General features: G+C 41.1%; 1 protein-coding gene across 6 annotated transcripts in view; it reads right to left on the reverse strand.

The window, feature by feature from the left end:
• spock3 (SPARC (osteonectin), cwcv and kazal like domains proteoglycan 3) overlaps positions 1 to 23,663 on the reverse strand; it is an 818,297-nt gene that overhangs the window by 36,997 nt on the left and 757,637 nt on the right. For 4 of the 6 annotated variants that reach the window (XM_085962121.1, XM_085962078.1, XM_085962087.1 and 1 more), the window contains exon 8: positions 18,594 to 18,770. The exons of the other annotated variants lie outside the window; for them this stretch is intronic. In XM_085962121.1, the coding sequence (XP_085818247.1) occupies positions 18,594 to 18,770 (177 nt within the window). The remainder of the gene's footprint in view (positions 1 to 18,593; positions 18,771 to 23,663) is intronic. 6 annotated transcript variants of the gene reach the window in all.

A 23,663-nucleotide genomic window follows, 5' to 3' on the forward strand; every position in this document is an offset into this window, starting at 1 on the left:
AGCCAACCTGCTCTCAGTAGGCAGGTTGGCTATTTAAATATTTTAATGAGGCTGGCAGCCTCTGATTTAACCTGCTTTGCTGGTTTTACATTGAGCAGCCGGATTTCCAAGGCCTCGGGAAATCCGGCAGCTTAATTGAGACGAGGACAGCTTTGGGGAGAAGGTAAGTGTCTTTACAGCACTGCTTATGGGCCAGGAGGAGAGGCGTGCTTTCCCCTAGCCAACCAAGCACCTCTCCCCATCAGACCCCTCCCCCCATCCAAAGGCCCCTGGGGTTGGGGATTGGACCTCCCAGTGATCGGGCACAAACCCCCCTCACCCCCAGGGTCAGGGATCTGAGCCCCCAGGGGTAGTGGATCAGACCTACCTGGTCCTACCCGACTGGAAGCCAAGCCTAAATGCCACAGCATGCGGGAAAACATGGCTGTGTTTTCTGTCCAATACTCTGTCCCCCATCCCCTGCCTACGCAACCCACCCAGGCCCCTGTTTCTCTCACTGCAACGTTAACAGCTTGCACTTTCAGCAACTTGCCCCCCAAAATTTTAAAAACCTAAACACGCATGGGCAAGTCTTACTAATTGCAGGCGCCATTAGATGCCCTGTCACAGCAAATTATGGCCCATGATACCTGGCATTGGGAATGAGCAATAATGGCCCAGAATTTGCTGGAGCGGGGCATCTTGTGGCCTGTCCTGTTCATTGGATCTTTTTCCTCACCTTTCAGTTTGAAAAATTTTATGCGCCGCAAGTTGCTGGAGGTGCAAATCGATAATGGCGCAGCGAGGTCAATGGGGCATCTGGGAACTTGATGAGCGATGGGACCAATCTCCTTAACCAATGAGATTTAAGGATAGAGGAAGAAACAGAGGAGCGGTGGAAAAGAAAATATGGTGAATTAAAGTGGGTGAAAATCTGTTTTTCATTGCCCCACTTTGAACTGTCTCACTCTTCCCACTATTACTCAGTATCAACTAAATCCTGCCCGTGGATTTGGATTGATAATGAGTTAAATCTGTCATACAACTGTCATAGCAGGGAATATAAAGAGATGCACATAGGTAAGGAGAGTAATGTTTAGACAGTAATGTTCTCAACTGCACTCAGGATTCCAAACCTAGTTACTGGACAGACTTTAGGAGACACAAAAGGATCAACAAGCCAGCAAAGGTCATCACCATGAAGCAATATCAGATCCACAATGTCTCTCTTATGGATGTTGCATCTAACATCATCAGCAGTTTAACAGCATAATGCTAAAATTAGGTCAGGGATTTGAACATCTTAATTATGAGGTTATCAGGAAGTCAGAATCAAAACAAGAAACCTATAAACTGCATGGCTTAAATAGTTAATTCCTTAGTCTGAAGAAATCGATGGCAAATAATGGCTGTGCCAAATATTTGGTGGTGCAGTGGAGTTGAACACTTTTCAACTTGGTTTGAGAGCAGGCTAGATTGGAAATGAACAATTTCTCAATAATTCCCAGCACAGTTACAGCAAGTTGTGAAGCCAAACCATCATTTGAAACTAGTATCAGCGACAAAAAACCATTGATTACCGCTCAATGGGTGCAACTATTTGTTTTAAATCAGCAATTGTGCTTTAATCCATTTGCCCTCTCAGACAAGCCTGAAGGGGACCGTGCTGTGCTCAGGTTCATGTGAACATTCTGCAATATTCAGGGTAAAGGACCAACAGGATTACAAATCAGGCAGATGATATCTAACTACAGAATCAGGACTGCACTGTGTGCAAGTAGAACTCAGTGTTTTATAAAATTGAACTACATAGACTCCAACAGCGTCGGAGATCCGTAAATACTTCAGCAATTGTCAGTAGATATCTCTCGGGACAATTTTAAGTTTATCCTAAAAATGATTAAGATGGTATTTCCTGACACAGGAGGTGCAAGTTGCCCTCTAATGGATGAAGTCTTTGTTTTGTTTTGTGCATCTGGTTCAATCTCTTCATGTCCTGTTCACTAATACGCTGCGGTAGGATAGAAGGACAGGAGGCGTATCTTAATTAGCTGGGATTTTAATGAGAGACTTTGCTTTCCAGCTACTAGTTTTACTTGTTACCTTCCTGGAGCATGATTTGTATCCTTCCTCCCAGCACTGTTCCGGTAACAGCTGGCTGAACTCGCCTAATAAAGCATCGCTGGCTATAACCTTTGTGCATGCGCTGAAATATCATGCAGAAGTGGCATAAACTGCAATGTTTCATCAGTCCATTTGAACTATTCCAGAATAAGTTGACGTTTGGATCGGGCCAGTGGGAAAAAAGGGCTAGAAAATATCGACCACTCACATCAAATGTGAGCAGTTGGCAATTATGGCATTAATGCAACAGTGTACACAATCACAGAACGATGGGAGCTGGATTTGCACCTTTTATCTGTACACTGCTGAGTCCCAAATCTAAGATGTTTTGCTGTGATGGAATAGTGACTGGAGCTCAGGTAAAATCAGTGGATGGAAAATCAGGCAGGTTCTCTTATAGGTGTGCACTCCAACCTGCCCAATTTTCCTGTATTTACTGTGCCTAGGTGTTCCACTAACCCAGGTGCAGGATCAGGTAAATCTCCCCTATACTCTCTAAAGAGTAAGCCGCCAGCATAGCATCCATCCTTGCATCTCCACCTGGCAATCTTTGCCTGATTCCCTCCCATGCACAGCATTCACCTCCTCGCTCATCCATGGCGTATCTGATCTTCCTTATATAATCTTGAATCCTTTCACCAACCCTATATTTATTCAGCTACTTTCTGAAGAAATGAATCAATTCAGCTTCAATTGCTTTCTTTGGGAATTTGTTATACCTTTCATAAAAGTTTCTTCTAATCTCTAGTTGCACTTAAAACTTCCAATTTTTAAACGATTATTCTCCAATTCTGAGTGTGTAGTCTAAGTCAAATAGCCTACTTACGCGTACATCCTCTCAGCATTTAAAGGCCTGGATCTAGTCTCCAGTGTCTTAGTCCTAGAAATAATTTTAATTTTAGTTTCAGTAACTTCTCTGGACTTTGATTTTTTGATAGTTTTCAGAAGCAAATTAACTCTAAGGGGCAACTTCAACATCCTTTTTTTCTTTCACCTATGCAGGTGAATCTTTATTAATAAATATATGTTCATTTGTGTTGGTGCACAGATAAGGAAAGGAAGCCAGAAATCCTGCAGAACCATTTGAGCTGGTAGAAGTGCAGCAAGGCAGGACTTCCAGCCCCTGCTGCAGATGCTGTCCCAAATACCGGGGATGAAGTCATCTACACAATAGGGATGGGCATCCATGCTTGTGGTTGTGCAGCAGAGGTATCTATCTCATATAAGTGTAAGACTATGGAGCAGCACCCTGCTGGCAAGCCCAAGGCCCAGGTTGGGCGGCAGACAATTATTGCCATAATATTTTTTTGATTGCACTCAGGGAACAGAGAGATTACTTGGTGAAAGTAATTAATCTCTCTGGAATGCCGAGGCGTTCTTGTGCAGCAGATTTTCTTCTTTAGCATTAGGATATTATGGGGTCTAAAGTTAACATGCTTGCTGCCATTTGTTGGGTCTAAAACGGCTGCAACAATAACTAATTTAGCAGTGGGCCTCCACCTGATCTGCATTGAAGTTTGTGCCACTGCTAAATTGGTCGGAGCCTTTTTTTTAAAAAATGTCCCTGGCGGCCACCTGAACTGAGTGCCAGCCTCATTTCAATAGTGAAATGAAACTCCTGCATCCTAAATTTGTTTTCTCTAGTCAGAGCTTGCTATGCACAATATCCGACTGCCATTTCTGGGTCTTGAACAGCCTAACCAGCAGCCCTTAAAGGGACCACTAAAGGCCGTTCAAAAAAGGCTCAAAAACTTGGACAATTCTTTAGTATTTTGTGGAGTGGGGAGGAGCAGTAGTGCACCTCCTGGTGCCACAAAACAAGTGCGAGCTGCTACTAGCCTGCCCTCGAGCTCTTCCCCCCCATCTCGATTTTACCTATGTGCTTCAGCAAGGTGCAAAATTTGTATGGCCCCAATAGGCGAGCAGCGTCATAGCACCTGATTAGTGCCTGTAGCTCACCTGATGTATTCTGATGAGGCCCGAGAATAAATTTACTTCAGTCCTTGAGACTCTCTGTTCCAGTGTGGTGTTGAAATTGCACCTGGTTTTTGGCGCTGAGGAATTTAAGCCTCAGAAGTATCACATCGTTGGAAGGATCACAAACCCTAAATACAGGTTGCACAATTTTAATGGGCTGGCCCAGTAAGGGGAGGAACTTGTTGAAATCTTAGTTTAAAATAGGATCATTTCATTGTGCACACATATTCTGTTTTCTGCTTCACTGCAGTTGGTGTATATGCAGTGGAGAATAGGCAGGAAACAGTAGCCTGGGAAAAATAATGATTAGGCACATCATTAGAAACATAATCTATTCATGTTGCAATCTGAAATCCCTCTGCACTTCAGTGCACTCATTTAACTTCTGCTAGTGTTTACAATGCTTAAACAAATAAAGTAAGGGAAAGCGGCCAACCTTGCTAGATAGCTCAAAATAAACAAAAATAATCTGAATAGAATCATTGTTAAATAACTGACGTTGAAGACTATATAAGGCTGAGTATCAACTCACAGGAGCGTTATCAGACAAAATTTGACACCGAGCCATATAAGGAGATATTAGGTCAGGTGATCAAAAACTTGGTCAAAGAGGTAGGTTTTTAAGGACCATCTTAAAGGAGGAGAGGTAGAGAGACAGAGAGGTTTAGGGAGGAAATTCCAGAGCTTAGGGCCTTGGCAGCTGAAGTCGCTGCCGGCACTGGAGGGGTGAAGAAAATTGGGGCTGGCAAAGAGGCCAGAATTGGAGGAGCACAGAGATCTCGAAGGGTCATAGGGCTGGAGGAGATTACAGAGTTAGAGAGGGTTGAAGCCATGGAGGGAGTGGAACACAAGGGTGAAAATTTTTAAATCAAGGCATTGCTGGACCAGAAGTCAATGAAGGTCAGTGAGCACAGGGGTGATGGGTGACCGTGACTTAATGCAAGTTAGGATACGGGCAGCAGAGTTTTGGATGAGCCCAAGTTTATGGAGGGTGGAAGGTGGGAAGTTGGCCAGGAGAGCATTGGATAGATTGAGTCTGGAAATAACAAAAACATGGATGAGGATTTCAGCAGCAGAAGGGCTGAGGCAGGGGAGGAAATGTGCGATATTATGGAGGTGAAAGTAGGCTGTCTGGGTGATGGAGAAGATATGGGGTCAGAAGCTCAGCTCACAGTCAAATAGGACGCTGGGATTGCGAACTATAGGTTTTAAGGAGAGTCTTAAAGGAGGAGAGGTAGAAGTATGGAAGTTTACTGTGCATCTTAACATAAGGGAAACTATTTCATTGAAAAAGTAGATTAAAGTACACTGGGGAGCAAGTCCGGTAGAAAGCAGTAATGGACTTTCCATTTGTTTGCATTGCGACTATGAGTATTTTTTTCCCATCCTAAAACATATCAGCAACAAGTGAACAAAAATAAAGTTTACTTGTTAAGGACCTTGTTGAAGGCCAATGATGCCTTCAAGAAAAATATGTTCCACTGAGGAAAAAGGGGCGTAAAAGAAAAGACAGCCATCCGTGGCTAAGTAAAGTAATAAAGGATAGTATCCGACTGAAAACAAGGGCATATAAAGTAGCCAAATCTAGTGGGAGGATAGAAGATTGGGAAGCATTTAAAAGCTAGCAAAGAATAACTAAAAGATTAATTAAGAAAGGGAAGATAGGTTATGAAAGTAAACTAGCAAAAAATATAAAAACAGATAGCAAGAGTTTCTAGTTATATAAAAAGAAAAAGGGTGGCTAAAGTGAATGTTGGTCCCTCAGAGGACGAGACCGGGAAATTAGTGGTGGGGAACATGGAGATGGCAAAAACGCTGAACAAATATTTTGTATCAGTCTTTACAGTAGAAGACACGAACAATATCCCAACACTGGACAAACAGGGGGCTATAGGGGGGGAGGAGTTAAACGCGATTAAGATCACTAAGGAGGTGGTACTCGGTAAGATAATGGGACTAAAAGCGGATAAATCCCCTGGACCTGATGGTTTACATCCTAGGGTCTTGAGAGAAGTAGCGGTAGGGATTGTGGATGCATTAGTGGTAATTTTCCAAAACTCCCTGGATTCAGGAAAGGTCCTAGCAGATTGGAAAACCGCTAATGTAACGCCCTTATTTAAAAAGGGAAGTAGACAAAAGGCTGGAAACTATAGACCAGTTAGCCTAACATCTGTGGTTGGTAAAATGTTGGAGTCCATCATTAAGGAAGCAGTAACAGGGCATTTGGATAAGCATAATTTAATCGGACAGAGTCAACATGGTTTTATGAAGGGGAAGTCATGTTTGACAATTTTGCTCGAATTCTTTGAGGACGTAACAAACAGGGTGGATAAAGGGGAACCAGTGGATGTGGTGTATTTGGACTTCCAAAAGGCATTTGACAAGGTGCCACACAAAAGATTACTGCACAAGATAAAAAATCACGGGATTGGGGGTAATATACTGGCATGGGTGGAAGATTGGCTATCTAACAGAAAACAAAGAGTTGGGATAAATGGTTCATTCTCGGGTTGGCAATCAGTGACTAGTGGTGTTCTGCAGGTGCCAGTGCTGGGACCCCAACTCTTTACAATCTATATTAACGATTTGGAGGAAGGGACCGAGTGCAACGTATCCAAGTTTGCTGATGATACAAAGATGGGAGGGAAAGCAGTAAGTGAGGAGGACATAAAAAACCTGCAAAAGGACATAGACAGGCTAAGTGAGTGGGCAGAAATTTGGCAGATGGAATATAATGTTGGAAAGTGTGAGGTTATGCACTTTGGCAGAAAAAATCAAAGAGCAAGTTATTATCTAAATGGAAAGAAACTGCAAAGCGCTACAGTACAAAGGGATCTGGGGATCCTGGTGCATGAAACACAGAAGGTTAGTGTTAGGGAATATATATATATATATTTTAATAACATAGATTTTAATATGATTAAACTAATGATTTATAGAAATCTGATTATGCTTAAGCTGACCACATGCCAAAGGATGGTATGATGTATCAGATCTAATCACAGCTGGTAACGTCACATCGGCTGACTTAAAAACTGAGAACAATGAAAATGCTGATTTAGCTTAAACTGTGAAAGTGCTGATCTTAGCTTAAAACTGAAAGTGATGATTCTGCTTAACTAGAGAACAAAGGAATGATTGATGTACCAGAGATCCAATCAGTGTGATGTAGTTGAACCAACCATAGCTCTGCATGCATGCTGCTGAGCCAATGGTAATAAAGGGGGCGGGTACATCCGCTGCTGTATAAAAACCAGCCATTTTGAATATGATGTTAGTCGGATGAAGGAAGTCAAACAGTGTAAATCAAGTGATGCAATAAATTGACTATTTAAAACTTACCACCGGACTCGCAAACTTTTATTTTAGTGTGCTGACCTCAGATCAGTGTGGTCCACTGAAATTAATTACCCGATCTAACAATTTGGCGCTGCGAGCAGGGTTGCTGAAGGAAAAGACTGAATCTAAGACACCAGACCTATATTGGAGGTAAGGACTCCTCGTTATAAAAGTCCTCGGTTGGCTGTCTAGTCATCTCCCCTCCACGCAACTCCGCAAACCTCCCGGGTAGCGAACCCTCTGGGTGGTAGACGGCCTCGAGGTCCCATATAGAGTTCTAACTTCGGCAGTGTTATTTAATTAAGCCTGCGACTCGAGACCCCCAAGTAAAGTAATCGATATTATGGCATCACTCGATAAACCTACAACTATTAAAGGGGGGCGTGCCCCACCTGAGATTTCAGAAGATGAAATTCTGTGGGAGTTGAAAGACTATATAGAATTACAGTTTGACTTACCTAAAACCTGGTTCGAAATCGAGCAAAAGTACAGTACCTCCTCTGAACAATGGTCTTTGGATGACATAAAAAGGGTCTGGGGAAAAACGACCCGTATGAAAGATAAAAGACGGATCAGATGGTCCTTAGCACTTATGGGCCCGATCTGACGGCGAAATGAGATTAAGACAAACTCCCAACACGATCACGACTTGACCAATGCAAAAGAGCAGAAAGATGCGATTTATGAACAATTGAAAAAGAAAACAAATGAGCTTGAAAAGTCAGAAGTGGAAGTTAAAAAACTTAAAGATGAGCTTGAATAGTCAAAAGTGGAAGTTAAAAAACTTAAAGATGAAGTTAAGGACTGTAAAAAACAATTGGATAAACAACCGATAGTCCCGGTAGTTGAAGAAAAGGGAAAATGTGTCGGGACCTGGAAGGGTTACCCAGATCTAAATGAAATAAAGGAGGAAGGTCGTGGGAGACAAAGACAAGAAGCAGATCAAGAGACTGACTCGGGATCCTCCAGTAATGTCAGTGAAAGTGAAGAAGAGAAAACAGGACCCCATTTGGCCCCATTGAGACAGAAAAGGAAAAGAGTAGAAAAGGAGTATGAGAAGAAAGAAGATGGGGAAGAAAGGGCGAAGTACCAACTCCACCCGTGGGACGGAATCCAAATTCTGATTGTAATGATACCCAGGAGAGAGGGAAATAAGTTACACAGCAAAGTAAAGACTGGCCTGGGAAATGATGAGCAAGATATAGATGCCGGATGGGATGCAATCCAACAGTGGTTACAAGTGATTAGCCCTACAAAAACGGATTGGGGAAAGATCATAGCCTGTCAACAGAAAGGGACGGAGGAAGTGTTAGAGTACGACGGGCGATTTAAAACTAACTGGTTGGAACACTCGGGGCTGAACACAGGAGAGATAAAGAAGGAAAAAGATCTAATTTGCAGGCTAACCAATCTGAAAACTCAGCAAAGGAAGAAAAAAAACAGGGATTTGGAAAGCCAGGAAATGCTGAGACGCCGATGGAAAAAGAGGAAAAAAAAAGAGAAACTTAAAGTTTTACTGACATGGAAGTTATTAACATCTGTGCTGAGACAAATAAAACACAAGATTTGCTGAGTGAAAGGAACCTTGTAAAATGACTATGAATGTTTAAGAAGTTACAGTATTTCTTTTGTCTGATTAGATGTTCTTTAAAAGAAAGATTCTGTTATGTGTGTTTTAGCTCCACCCACTTCTCTGTGTTAAAAGCGTTTAAATCTTTTGTCTTGTCTTGGATTTTGGAAGTTTTAAGAATGTGCGAATAAGATTGTGCCCCAAGAATTGAAAAAAAAAACCTTTGAAATAATTTAAGTTAAGCTGGTGTGTAAAAACTGAGAAGAGCAACAAAAAGTTTTTTTTAACAAAAGATTGCGATAGATTTTTGTACTTGCAGTGCAAACTGTACAATGTTACATTAAGTTTCAGTCTAAGATTTAACCTTGGAGTTGCGGTTGCTATGGTGAAATCTTCTAAAGCTGTTTGATTTGATTTGTTTAAATGTGAAAAACTAATTTTTCTCCAGTTATGTTTTTACAGTATTTTGGAAAGACATTTGAAGAAAGGACAATAAGAAATATGACATAATTTACTGTTTTCTGCAAGAATGTGCTATTTTGTTCTGTTTTATCTGTTCTGTTCGTGTTTAGTTAAAGTGTGAAAACACAACTGTCTTTTTCGATCAGGAAAGTTTTTTTTAATGTAGCCAAGTGGGAAAATGCAGTGAATATTTAAGTCCACTAGATGGCGCGGTTCATTTTCCCCTTTAGAATTTGAAAAAAGGAGAAAAGGATTAGGGGTAGGGCCATGTGATGCCAAAGGAACCTCCCCTTTCTTCACAGCCTCCATTTTCTAGATCCAGCGTGAGGGATGTGCTCTGAGGAGAGTTGGGCAAGCCACTGCCGTATTTTATCGACTGTGTTTTATGTATTTACAATTTCATCCTAAACCTAGACCCAAGTTATTAATACAGAATAAAAAACCCCAAAAACGAAAGTTTGTGTCCTGTGCTGCTCCATTTCGCCAGGCTACATTAATTTACGTGAAGTGACGCAATTGCGCCTGATAATGTTTTGCTCCACCTTCTTAAAAGCCTGCAAAGGAGTTAACCCTTTCCACTGACAGCTGTTTAAGTTCACCAAGCAACAACTTTAGTATGAAATTTAAAGATATGGGACATTATTAAATTTAAGTTTCTTAATTTTAAGTTAATATTTCCCCACAGTGATAGAAGGAAAATTATGATTTGATAAATGGAAGTTATCTTGTAAACTAATTGTGGTAGTGTTAGATTTAACCGATACGGCTTTACCTACGTGGTGTTCTAAGAAAACTCAATAATTATACCAACACCTCCTAACTCAAGTGTTAAAACAAGGCACTACTGAATGGGCTCCTAGGGTTGGTATTGGTAATACTGTAATGGCATCCCAAGCCCAAGGACGAGAGGTGTAATTACACTACTGAATGGGCTCCTAGGGTTGGTATTGGTAATACCGTAATGGCACCCCAAGCCCAAGGCACTACTGAATGGGCTCCTAGGGTTGGTATTGGTAATACCGTAATGGCACCCCAAGCCCAAGGATGAGAGGTGTACCGAATACAGAATATTGGGGTAGTGAATGACGGAATGCACATATCCCACATGTAATTAAAGGAAAGTGATTGAGAGTGTAAGATTGAAACAGGAGAATTACACTACTGAATGAGAACTTGCAAAATGCTCTCAGGCAGTTTAAAAGAGCAGAAACAAAACTGAAAAAAAAAAATCAGTCTGAACTCGATGATCTGAAACAAAAAGAAAATAATTTGAACGACCGCTTACTAAATCTCCAGGTAGATTGCCAGACCAAGGAAGAACTGGTTTCAGACTTGGAGAATAAATTAATGAAGTCAAAGCAGAATGAAAATTATCTTGCCTCCCTTCTAGCTGAGAAGGAAGATGCTTTACTTGAAAAAGTTGACAGGTTAAAGCAGTTTTCGGAAAACATTGAGAAAAGTCAGGCAACAATAGAGACCGTGGAAAAAGAAAAGTTGAATCTTGAGAATAACTTTAAGCAACTGATTATGCTTTTAGAGAGCCCAATAGCTCAGAAAACCACATTAGTGAAAGCACAACTACAGGAAAGAGCACTTCAGGAGAAAGAAATGGAAGAGATTAATGTAGAGCTAGTTACTGCTAAAAATCAGCTTGAAATCAAGCAGGCTGAAGTGGCCAGATTACAGGCAGAGGGCCAAGAGCTCAGGTCAAAGCTTAAATAGCAGCAAGTAAGACCTTGAAGAAGTATTCAGCCATTAGACGACTACAATCTTTCGATAAGATACCTGAAAGCCCGAGAAAGGCTTGTATCGGATGGCATGGGTGGCATGATATTGAGATACCGGTATGAGTGTGCAAATGTGATTTGTTACATATGAAGTAATTACCATCCAGGAATGTATGGTGAATTTGCACTGAAGAACGGGTCTCAGACATGCTCAGTTACTTGACAACAGCAAAACATGAAATGGTTAATGTGGCTCAGGAGAGCGAGACAACTTTTAAAGCATTGACACATACTCCATCGAGAAACTATCTAATTTATGAAACAATCAGAATAGAGTTAAACACACTGGTACCTGTTAGAGGGATTGAAATTGAAGTTGAAGTAGAGAGTTACGTGGAATCTGGATTTGGACAATTGAGGGCCAAGGAGAAATCATGTTTAGTAAGAAGTATCCACAAGATGGATACAAGTAAAACAGATCTGGAGGATCTTTTAAATCCATGATTTGTTGCTTAGATGTTAAACTGTAATGTCGCTTGAAATGATTGTAAGACTGAATTTAACTGTGACTGTAATAATTGTGTTTTGTAGGTAACAGAGCGTGGGAAAAACCAGTACGAATCCAGTATGAGGTGGTTTTGGTGGTGCCTCCTGTATCACTACTACTGCAATTACCATGCTTTACGGGTCTAACAGGACCTGTCTCATCAACCAACACGTTTTTAAGTATGAGCTACACAATTATGTGGCAGAATTTGGATACTCGGATACGACATTCCCCTGTTGTTTGTGGGTTTCAGTGAGCTCATGATGCGACTGAACTCCTCCCTAAAGCATTTTTATGTTTTGGAGCAAGACAACTCGAGAATAGATATTGAAATTGACAGCATAGGAGACAACTCACATTGATGGGATATTGGGCTTAATACATCAGCACACCCTTAGGTTCGTATTATTTCACATGCTCTGGTAGCTATCCAACTTGTAATGATAGTGTATTTGATATATGTAACGTGTGTAGCAAGACTTTGATACATAAGCCAATTGGGTACTCATGCCCATGACTGACAAGCACTAACAAATTAATTGAGCACACCGAAAGAGAAGATTCGAAGTAATGTAGAGGAGACCCCAGGCAGGGTAACATCAGGAAAGATAGAAGAAACAGAGGAACCCCAGGCGGGGCAGAATTGTAACACCGGAACAGTGAATTGAATTTGAGTAAGGGGTCAGAGGTTGCTCCTCCCCCTCAAAGGAATGGACTGTAAGGAAGGGAGAAATCTTCAAGACTCCCTACTAACTAACGCCCAAGTTGAGAGAGCAATAAGAGCTAGCTAGATTAGTCAAGAGCTGATTGTGAGAAGTCAATAAGGATATTTCCTTCTCAAAGAAGGGAATTGTAAGAAATAGCTGTTAGATTCAAAGATGGGTTTTAATTCTTAGACCAGGGACTGACAACAGGCAAGCGGAAAAAGATAGCAAAAATGCCAGCAAGGTCGAATATCAAGCATCAAAGGACAAATAGAAATGATAAGGGAATAGTAAAATGCAAGGAAACAGGGAGGATAGCACCTGCTAGATAACAAGGAGCCACGAAGCCATAAAATGTCCTTGAAGAATCTTGACAAAACACTACTCAGAAAGATAAGAGGGAGGCCTTGTACAATAGGATGGGGATCAAATTGTGTGTTTCTGTTGATTAAATGTGCTTGCCACCAGGCGGCTACTGCCCCGCGGGCAAGACGCCTTGCAGGTCGCCACAGACTGTTTGTACATCTTAAAGGGACATGTTATATTTAGCTGCTAGATTGGTTTGTACCTTTTCTACTTTTTATAATTTTTCTACCTTTTTTACCTGAATGTATTTTTCAAAGCCATAAGCTGAGGGGAGCTCCTCCCACTTTTTAAGATGCACTAATTAATTTAAGATCATGAAATCAATTAACTTATTAAAACCAGGCTTTTACTGTGGCCACGTAAAATCCTGGTTGATGTAAATTTGTGCAGAGCCACTGATCCGGACAGTGGCAAAACACAGCAATGATTGATTATATTTTTAATCTGACTCTTTATTTTTATGATTCAATTTTTGAAAGAATCAAAGGGGGGAGTGTTAGGGAATATTATATATATATTTTAATAACATAGATTTTAATATGATTAAACTAATGATTTATAGAAATCTGATTATGCTTAAGCTGACCACATGCCAAAGGATGGTATGATGTATCAGATCTAATCACAGCTGGTAACGTCACATCGGCTGACTTAAAAGCTGAGAACAATGAAAATGCTGATTTAGCTTAAACTGTGAAAGTGCTGATCTTAGCTTAAAACTGAAAGTGATGATTCTGTTTAACTAGAGAACAAAGGAATGATTGATGTACCAGAGATCCAATCAGTGTGATGTAGTTGAACCAACCATAGCTCTGCATGCATGCTGCTGAGCCAATGGTAATAAAGGGGGTGGGTACATCCGCTGCTGTATAAAAACCAGCCATTTTGAATATGATGTTAGTCGGATGAAGGAAGTCAAACAGTGTAAATCAAGTGATGCAATAAATCGACTATTTAAAACTTACCACCGAACTCGCAAACTTTTATTTTAGTGTGCTGACCTCAGATCAGTGTGGTCCACTGAAATTAATTACCCGATCTAACAGTTAGTATGCAGGTACAGCAGGTGATCACGAAGGCCAATGGAATCTTGGCTTTTATTGCAAGGGGGCTGGAGTATAAAAGCAGGGAAGTCTTGCTGCAGTTATACAGGGTACTGGTGAGGCCACACCTGGAATATTGCGTACAGTTTTGGTTTCCATATTTAAGAAAAGATATACTTGCTCTCGAGGCAGTTCAGAGAAGGTTCACTCGGTTGATTCCAGAGATGAGGGGGTTGACTTATGAGGAAAGGTTGAGTAGGTTGGGCCTCTACTCATTGGAATTCAGAAGAATGAGAGGCGATCTTATCGAAACATATAAGATTGTGAGGGGGCTTGATCGGGTGGATGCGGTGAGGATGTTTCCACTGATGGGTGAGACTAGAACTAGGGGGCATAATCTTAGAATAAGGGGCTGCCCTTTCAAAACTGAGATGAGGAGAAACTTCTTCACTCAGAGGGTAGTAAATCTATGGAATTTGCTACCTCAGAGAGCTGTGGAAGCTGCGACACTAAATAAATTTAAAACGGAGATAGACAGTTTCCTAGCTGATAAGGGAATTAGGGGTTACGGGGAGTGGGCAGGGAAGTGGACATGAGTCTAGGTTCGGATCAGCCATGATCCTATTGAATGGCGGAGCAGGCCCAAGGGGCCATATGGCCTACTCCTGCTCCTACTTCTTATGTTCTTATGTTCTTATGCCGGATTGTGCAGGGGTGCATTTAAATGCATAGTGAGATCTGAGCTCATGGTCAGGTGCACAAACGGAGGGATAGATTAATGGGCTGAGAATTTCCTCAAAGCTGTTCCCCCTCCACCTCTGTAATTTCACCAGAAGTGTGGCATAAATCCCATTTGTGCATGGAAATGGGGTTTATGATATACTTCTAGCAAAGTTAAGGCAGCAGAGCAAGAGCAGCTCCGAGGAAATTCCCAGGCATGGTATTACCGCAGCAATGGTATACGTGAATAGGTTTCAGCTCCACAAGCTGGTGCTGTGGAAACTCTTGGCTATCTGCTAGTTCATCAGGAGGAGAAGTTTGCCTGGGAGCAAATAGGGCCAAGCCAGTTCATGGTACACAGAACAAACCACCCCAGGCAGCCGATCTGCCATACCAAATTCAATTATCTGAACATAATTGTAAGGAAATTGTTCAATTCTTTATGTTAACTTTAGTTTTTAAGTTAGTTTCTGTTAGCAATGTTCAGTTATTAAAAGGCATTCCAGTCAGATAGTGTTACAGCTGACAAGGAGAGGCCACAAAACTAACTCTGCGAGCTCTGGTCTTGAAAATGCACCTGCCATAGATCTGGAAATTTAGAGAGCGAGTCAAGTAATGGGGAGTTATTCTTGTTAAAACTGAAGTTATTGCAGATAATTGGATGACGTAATACATTGAAACGTGCGATCCTCACTTAGCTAGAGTGAAAGAAAGGTATAAAAAGCGGGCTGTTAGATACTTCAGAATTCGACAAGGCTTGGCCAGCCAATCCCCTCGAGCTCGAAACCTATGACGCGGTGAATTCTCTGGTACCTTGCATTGTAAGTGTGACCTTGAGAATATGTGTAATTATCATTATAGAATCATGGAAATTTACGGCACAGAAGGAGGCCATTCGGCCCATTGTTTCTGTGCTGGCCGAAAAAGAGCTATCCAGCCTAATCCCACATTCCAGCTCTTGGTCCGTAGCCTTATAGTGCATATCCAAGTACTTTTTAAATGTGATGAGGGTTTCTGCCTCTACCACCCTTTCAGGCAGTGAGTTCCAGACCCCCACCACCCTCTAGGTGAACAAAAGTTCTCCTCAACTCCCCTCTAATCCTTCTGCTAATTACTTTAAATCTATGACTCATGGTTAGTGACCTCTCTGCTAAGGCCCCTCATAATTTTATACACCTCAATTAAGTCTCCCCTCAGCCTCCTCTGTTCCAAAGAAAACAACCCCAGCCTATCCAATCTTTCCTCATAGCTAAAATTCTCCAGTCCTGGCAACATCCTTGTAAAGTTCCTCTGTACCCTCTCTAGTGCAATCACATCCTTCCTGTAATGTGATGACCAGAACTGTATGAAATATTCTAGCTGTGGGCTAACTAGTGTTTTATACAGTTCAAGCATAACCTCCCTGCCCTTATATTCTATGCCTCAGCTAATAAAGGAAAGTATCCCATATGCCTTCTTAACCCCCTTATCTACCTGCCCTGTTACCTTCAGGGATCTGTGGACATGCACTCCAAGGTCCCTCTGTTCCTCTGCACTTCTCAGTATTGTACTATTTATTGTGTATTCCCTTGCCTTGTTAGCCCTCCCTAAATGCATTAGTAATGGTTATCATTGTATATGTGTAATTGTTGGTAATAATAGTTATTATTGTATGCTTAATTCCTATGAAAGCCAATAAATGCTGTTGTTCCCTATAATCTTATGGAATAACTTATAAGTAAAAACATCCATTCCCTAACAATAATGTTGGCGCTGTGCATGTCAAGACTCAGGCTCAGCAGGGATGCTATGACTGAGGTGTGCCTCCCACTCCATGAAACCTGCAGGGACAGTTAATCATTTCCACTGCACTACCTGTTGGCAATGAAGGCCACCACATTAATACATTTAAGGATAGAAACAAAACTCAAGAGTAGGTAGTTACCATTGTCTTGTTTTGCTGTATACTCACATCTATATTTTCATTAAAATTAACATATCAGGGAAAATAACTATCCTTATCCTTGGATGCATATACAAACTTCCATAGAGTGGAGTACACTTGTGTTATGCACAGGACCCTTCCAGGCACCCCCAGCGCCAGCGGTCTTCAAAATATCAACTGCTAACTGTCCACTCCTACATAAAGGAGGTAACTAAAGGCCATTTCACCAAGCCTTTGCCCACATACACTTCAGCAGTGACTACCAGGAACAGCAGAGGTACAGTTTTAGAACATTGCTATCCACTAAACATATTTACAATCAGTGAACTGCTAATTGTTTTATCTGTTTTGCTTTTGGTTAGAACTGAATATTTATTCTGCTTTATTTTTTGGATACCTGGCCCTTTCTTTTCTGCACAATAAATGAATGAAAACTGCAAGATACATTAAAAGCAAAATAATTATGTTGTGTTTGAGTACATATGGTGTACAATTCATTGTCTTAATTTACTGCATTTATCCTTTTCAGTCATAAACGTCTATGGGTGGTGCGTTCCAAGGCTCCACACTGCTGGCTGGGCCTCTCACACAGGGGGCAGCTTATTAGAAAAATCACAGGTGCATTGTTCATGATTTTCCTCCCGCTAAGGTCAATGAACAAAAAATTGTGGGCAAAGCACCCATGATTTTCCAATAAGTCATTCAATGTGTGTGAGGCCCTTCCAGTATTGTGGAGTCTCGGAAAGTGCCGCTCTATATGCGCCTCATATGTGCCTTAATCCTAAGGGCTTCCCTAGCTAAGGAAGTAACAATGCTTGGCCATCAGCATAGGCTTCAAAAAGCACACTTTCCTGTATCTGTGTCCTCCCTTAATGCACCCGGGCCAGTGCCAGGAGTTTCTCTTTGTTCAAGTCCCTCGGGGTTCACAGCTGTTAGAGACAGAGCCCACTGTCACTTGTGCAGTGCTACATGAAGGCACAGAACTACTACTGACATGAGTGGCATATAACTGCTCCTCTGCTTCTCCACACATGCTAATTCTGAAGGACATGTCCTCATCATGCCCACTAATCCCTCTGAACAGTTCACAATTATCATCGGCCTGAATTTGTGATTGGAGGCTTAACGCGGGCGAATGCCTCTGAACCACAAGAAAAGTATGAACCTACCTGATGCTCCTGGAGATTCGAATACTTGCACTCCTGGGCCTCTACGCGCACCCCTGCATAAAAGCCCACATATCCCAGGGGCACATGCGGATCACGTGGGCCAGCCTAACCAATCAGAAAGGGGGATCCCCATTATGCTTATGAAGATTCCATTTATGTACGGAATCCCCGTAAGCATGAATAGGAATCCCCTAAAAAGTACAATTACACGCCAGTTAAATAAAAATAAATCAATACATGTTCAAAATTAATTAAAATACAATTAATTTAAACATTTAAAACAAAAATTTATTTTTTTGAAAAATAAATTTCAATGTTTTAAAGGGGCTAAAAAAACTAAACTAGTTTTAAAGGTTATTTTATGTTTAAATAATAAAAAAATTATTTTAATATTTATTTAATCTCTTACACTGGTAAAATAAGGCCTTACGCTTGCTTTTACCAGGCGTTAGAGTTTCACGGGCATTCGCTGGGCAGATAGCCCAACTCTCCACCAGCGGATGTCCGTTTCCCGGGGATGCGGTGGATTTGTCAAGCTGAAACTTGACAGATCGCAAGTTCCGGGTTTTCACACATGTGCACGCACACGGAAATCCAGAACTTGCGGGGCACTTTCGGCCATGTATGCACTGCGTATGCAGTCATAGGCCCCGGAAAATCCGGACCGATATCTCTGAACCGTTCCACCATTGTTGTCTATAAATAGTTACCAAGCAAGATGAAACAGGCCTGGATTGTTTGGTTCCATCTGTTCATAGCACTTTCTACTGTCAGCCCTATGGCATATATGGAAGCAACTGACTACTCAATATGGTCCATGTGTTCTAACATCCTCTGCTAGAAAGCAAATCTTTCAACGTTAGTAACCTGACACAATTCAGCAGTGGTACGCAACACACTAGAACTCAGCCTTGCACTTATAATCTACTTATCAAACCCCACCTCCATCATCAGTGCCTTGTCCTTCACTGTGTGCTTCCTTATCCACATCACTATACAATTGTTGCAAAGTGTCTGTATCTGTCCTGATACTTGCTTCAAGTGGGGATGGTGACAGTTGGTGCCCTGGTGACTGATGCCCTTCAGGTGCGTGCTGCTGACCAGTTTGTTCTCCTTGCTCTGTGAAGAGGGCAGATGGGATATTTTGAGTACATATGCACACATATCCATTTGGGTATTGCATTAATGTAGTACATACCAGTAGGTGTGCACACTGTCAACCTGATCAGGCCTAATGCCTAAGATAGTCTGGCCTCCTCTTATTTTCACAATTCTCTGTTCCTACAAAGTTAACTTTCTCTTGTTGTACCTCTTACCATCAGATTAGGTGTGATAAATATTACTCCATTGTGGATTAAGACAATCTGATTAGGCACCTGAAATGTCATTCTCTGTGTGAGTACTGCTCTTTTCATTTAGATAATAGGGGTAATTTTATAAAAAATGTTTGCAATGAGGCTTGGAAATTACCCCCAATATCTTTACTCAGACTTAACTTCATCTCCATGTAAGCCGTTCATTTACTTATTAAGACGCTAATTTGATAGCTGGAAATTCATTAATTTCTCTGTGTAAATACATGGTGGTAGAGTTTACGTCAGTAGTATTAGCACAATCCAGGCAGAATTGGTCAAACCAACGCAAAAGATCGGGGAATTTTAAACATGAATGAGTTATGCCCAAAATCACTTACATTCATGTTTTTCACGATCTTTTATGTTGGTTCGAGATTCAATTCACCCGAATCAGGCCCCGCCCACAAATTTGGACACGCCCCCAGGTTGAGATTGCGAGATTCTACCAATTGCGCGAGTTCAGGGTGGTCCTTCAAATTGCGCTCATTTTCTTAGCGCACAGGCACGTCCACGAGTTAAAATCTACTGAGCCTCACGCTCTGGACTGCGCCCAAAGTGGAAACTCTACCCCTTGTTGTTAATACTTTATTTTTCATCTAGTATACTTCAACAACTCAGACTTAAATTCATCTCCTTAGCCAGAAGAAAAAAATAACTTGCATTTATATAGAGCCTTTCATGTCCTTAGGACCTCCAGAAATGCTTCCCAGCCAATGAATTACTTTTGAAATGTAATCAGTTGTTATGTAGGCAGCAAATGTGCACATAGCAAGGTCCCACTAACAGCAATGAGATAAATTAACATATAATATTTTTTGTGCTATTTACGGGATAAATGCTGCACTCCTTCTATACGGCACTGAAGAGTCAGCCGAGATTATGTAGTCAAGTACTGGACTAGGGCTCAGAGTGCTACCATTGAGCCAAGCTGATACTTAAGACAAACTTAAATTCTTGCCTTACCTTGTTGATGCTTTTATGTTGAAAAACTTTTTCCAGACCTACTTCCCAGTAGCCAAGCCTGAATTCACATGCTCGGTTATGTATCTCCAAACTATCTACCTTCATTCTTTACCTGTGGGCTGCCTTGCTGCACAATAAGGTCAACCCATTTTTTTATTTCGCAAGTGTAGTCTGTGAAACTAGCTTTACTCAAATGTCACCGTGCCATTACTCTGAAGTTTTGTGCACTCTACAGCTACATTAGTAAACTGTATGTGATTTATACTGGTTAAATAGATTATAACCTACTTGAGATATGTGAAAGGTATATTATGATGAATGCATTCTGACAGAACACTGACCAGTCACTGCCAAAATGAAATCGGGTTACGTGAAATTAGTCGCAGGAAACTTATTCTCACCCATGATTTTGACTGATAGTTCACAAAAAAATTGTTATTAACCCTTTTCCAGAGAAAAAGGGTCAATTTTATTTTGGGGTGGGAATGAGGGATGCAGGACCCGAATCAGGCTGTGATCCTTCCAGCCCCCCAGAGCGTGAGGCCTGGGAGATTTTTACTGCTGGCCGTTATTTGCATGGATGAAACCAACTTCTGCTCAAAAGCCAGTGGGAAGGGGTGGAAAGTCGTGGCCGTCCTCACGTAGACGGTCCTCGGCAAGGTAAGTGATGTAGCTTGCTGGTCACGGCCTTGGAAAAGGTAAATCCTGGGGAAGGGGGCAGAAGGTAAGAGGAGAACAGGAGAGGCTGAGCCCCAGAGAGTAGCGGCCCACAATGTTGCTGTGGCGCCAGGAGGAGCACTCCTGCTCCTCCTGGCTCCACATTAATGTAAATCTAAAATTTTACATAGCATTTCTTGGTGGCCTCCAGTGGTCCCTTTAAGGACCTGAGGTTAGACCGCTGTAGAACTGGACAAACTGAACGTGGCACGTGCGGCTTGTTTATGCCGAATTTGGCAGCGGTGTCTTAAAACCAGCATTAGGCTTCTGATTAGTATGTTCATAGTCACCAAGTCTTCTTCGGCAGCACCTCCCAAACCCGTGACCTCCACCACATAGAAGGACAAGGGCAGCAGGTGCATGGGAACACCACCACCTCCAAGTTCCCTGTCAAGTCACACACCACCTCGATTTGAACATATATCACCGTTCCTTCATTGTTGCTGAATCAAAATCCTGTAACTCCCCACCTAACAGCATCTTAACCACACAGACTGCAGCGCTTCAAGAAGAAGGCCCTGCACTATCTTCTCAAGGGAAAAGAAGGATAGGCAATAAATGCTGGTCTTTCTAGCGATGCCCATATCCCAAAGAACACCTGATTTAGATGGGTGCCCTGCACACTATTGGTGAAGGTTGGGCACGGGACACCATCGCTCAAAGCTTATCCCACCAACGCTCATTTCTCGCCCGATAAATGGGTACAATGCGGCCCAACTTCTCCCCCAGAGAGATCTAGGGGTACTGACACAGAGATCTTTTAAGATGGATCTGCAGATAGAAAAGGCCATCTAAAAGGCAAATAGGATTGTGTTTAAATATGGGACCACGGAATATTAAAGTAAAGGAATGAAGTTGAATTTGTATAAGGCATTAATTAGGTTGCAGATGGGAGTATTGTATGTAGATTTTGACATCCATTATAGGAAAGATATTAGAGCCATGGAAAGAGTATTACAAAGATTCACTAGGATGATACCAAGAATAAGAGGTTATGACTATGAAAAAAGGGTCAAAAATTGTTTTTTTTCTTCACTAGAACAGAGAAGGTTAACAGCGATTTAACAGAGCTTTTTAAAATTCTGAAAGATTTTGAGTTGGGCAGCTATTAAAAGAATTTTTTAGATGTTTGGCAAATTTGTACTAAGAGGTATAGATGGGATTATCACTAGAAGAACAAAGGGATTTTTTCAGAGAAATTTATGTGAACCTGGAATGTTTTAACATAAGTAGTTCTCGAGATAGAGACTATTAAAGAACTTAAAAGTGAATTGTATAGGTATTTGAAAGGAAAGAATATAAAATGATATGAGGTAAAGGTGGGAAAACAGGATTAGTATAGATGGCTGCATTTGAAGAACTGGCACCAGCGCAGGTGCAATGAAGCAAAACGATTCTCTTTTGTGCTGTAATTTCTATGATTCTATGACTCCAGCTTAAAATAGTTTACTGGCGTAGTGTCTAATATGGTCAGCTGGGAATCAATCCTTTTTTCAAATTCTACCTAGGATAAAAAAAATTAATGAATTTATGACTCATGAGTCTGTGGATTTTGCAATCTATGTTAGAGCAAAACTCTAGGCTCCAAGCTATTTATATTTAATACATCAAGCACTCTTCCTGTATCTAATTCCTAGTTCTAATTCATTTTTATCATTTCATCTATGCAGTACAAACAAGTAGAAGCCATTAATTCCAGTGGAGAGATTGTTAGCAACCTTTCTACATGTCATATTGCATGTTGCTAGATTGAAATTACATGGGTTCTTCAGGTTTAAATTTCAGTTTTAAAACCCTATTTGTAAAGCTTGTAAATTTATCGTGATGGTAAGTGGGGTCATTTTTAAACTCAAAATGCTTTGAGGGTGTATATGTATAGCCTACCAATTTTTTTTAAGTGCTCTTGTACATGCTGATTAGCTTTCCTACAAAACATTTTTAATAAAATTTACTTTTCAAAATAAAGTTTAAACAGGATTGTATGGCTGTATATATGGAGATATTTTTTCCAATTGTATATATGCATCACGGGCTACAATCCATAATTGGGATTGTCACTTTTTCCTCCTAGCTTTCATGTTTTTTAATCCAGCCATTTTGTCCTGGAGCATATGGTCTGTAACTCTTGTATTCCAGTGAAAAAATACAAAAGTACAATGGTTCTCTCGCTACTGGCCTTACTGTGGTGCTACCTTTGCTGCCACAGGGGTACAAATACCAGGATAGTGATTTTGAACATGGATCAATCTGTTTGCTTGTTCATGCTATCATCCACAAACGTCAAATATTTCTAAAATTACGGCTTAGCAAATACAGTAATTTAATGTCACAACAAAAAGGCAAGTGTTGAAATAAGAAGGACTGCAAGCAAAAGGGCAGCAGGACAGAACAGCTGACTACATGTGCAAGAAAGTATAGCACATGGTTTAAATAGGAGTGATTCTTAATGAAAAGGATCACTGAGAGAAGCCAACCCTCAAGGAATGTTGAGTAATTGAAGAGAAGAAACAAAGATGGTTCTCAAATGTAGAATATTGTTATATAAACTGCTTAATTAATGCTGACAGAACTACCCATTCAATTATTTTTAAGGTGGATCATTATTATGGGATTAAAGTAATTACAACTGCTGGCAAGAAAATGTACTGTGGGTGGATAACTTGTCACTATTACAATGTACTGCTGCTTTAAGTAAAATAAAACTGACACAATGTTTCACACTTGTCCCAATTGTGTTTCTTTTCCAGATGCTAAGTAGATGACCTGTTGAAAGAAAAGTAGGAAATACTTTATGGCTCCGTCCTTTTTGGGCATTTTCAAGTATTTAAAATTCAAGCACAGGAGTTCAGGTCAATTCCAAGAATGAGCAGTTTGTGTATTATGTTTACTCACACTGCTAATCTGTACTCTTGTCTGTTGATCACAGAGCTAGAACTCAAAGGCAAAGAGAAGTGATCAGCAGATGGGTACATAATTT

The sequence above is a fragment of the Somniosus microcephalus genome, chromosome 2, assembly GCF_052327205.1.
Source record: "Somniosus microcephalus isolate GS21.2 chromosome 2, FLI_Smic_1.0, whole genome shotgun sequence".
In the NCBI taxonomy this organism is placed as follows: Eukaryota; Metazoa; Chordata; class Chondrichthyes; order Squaliformes; family Somniosidae; genus Somniosus; species Somniosus microcephalus.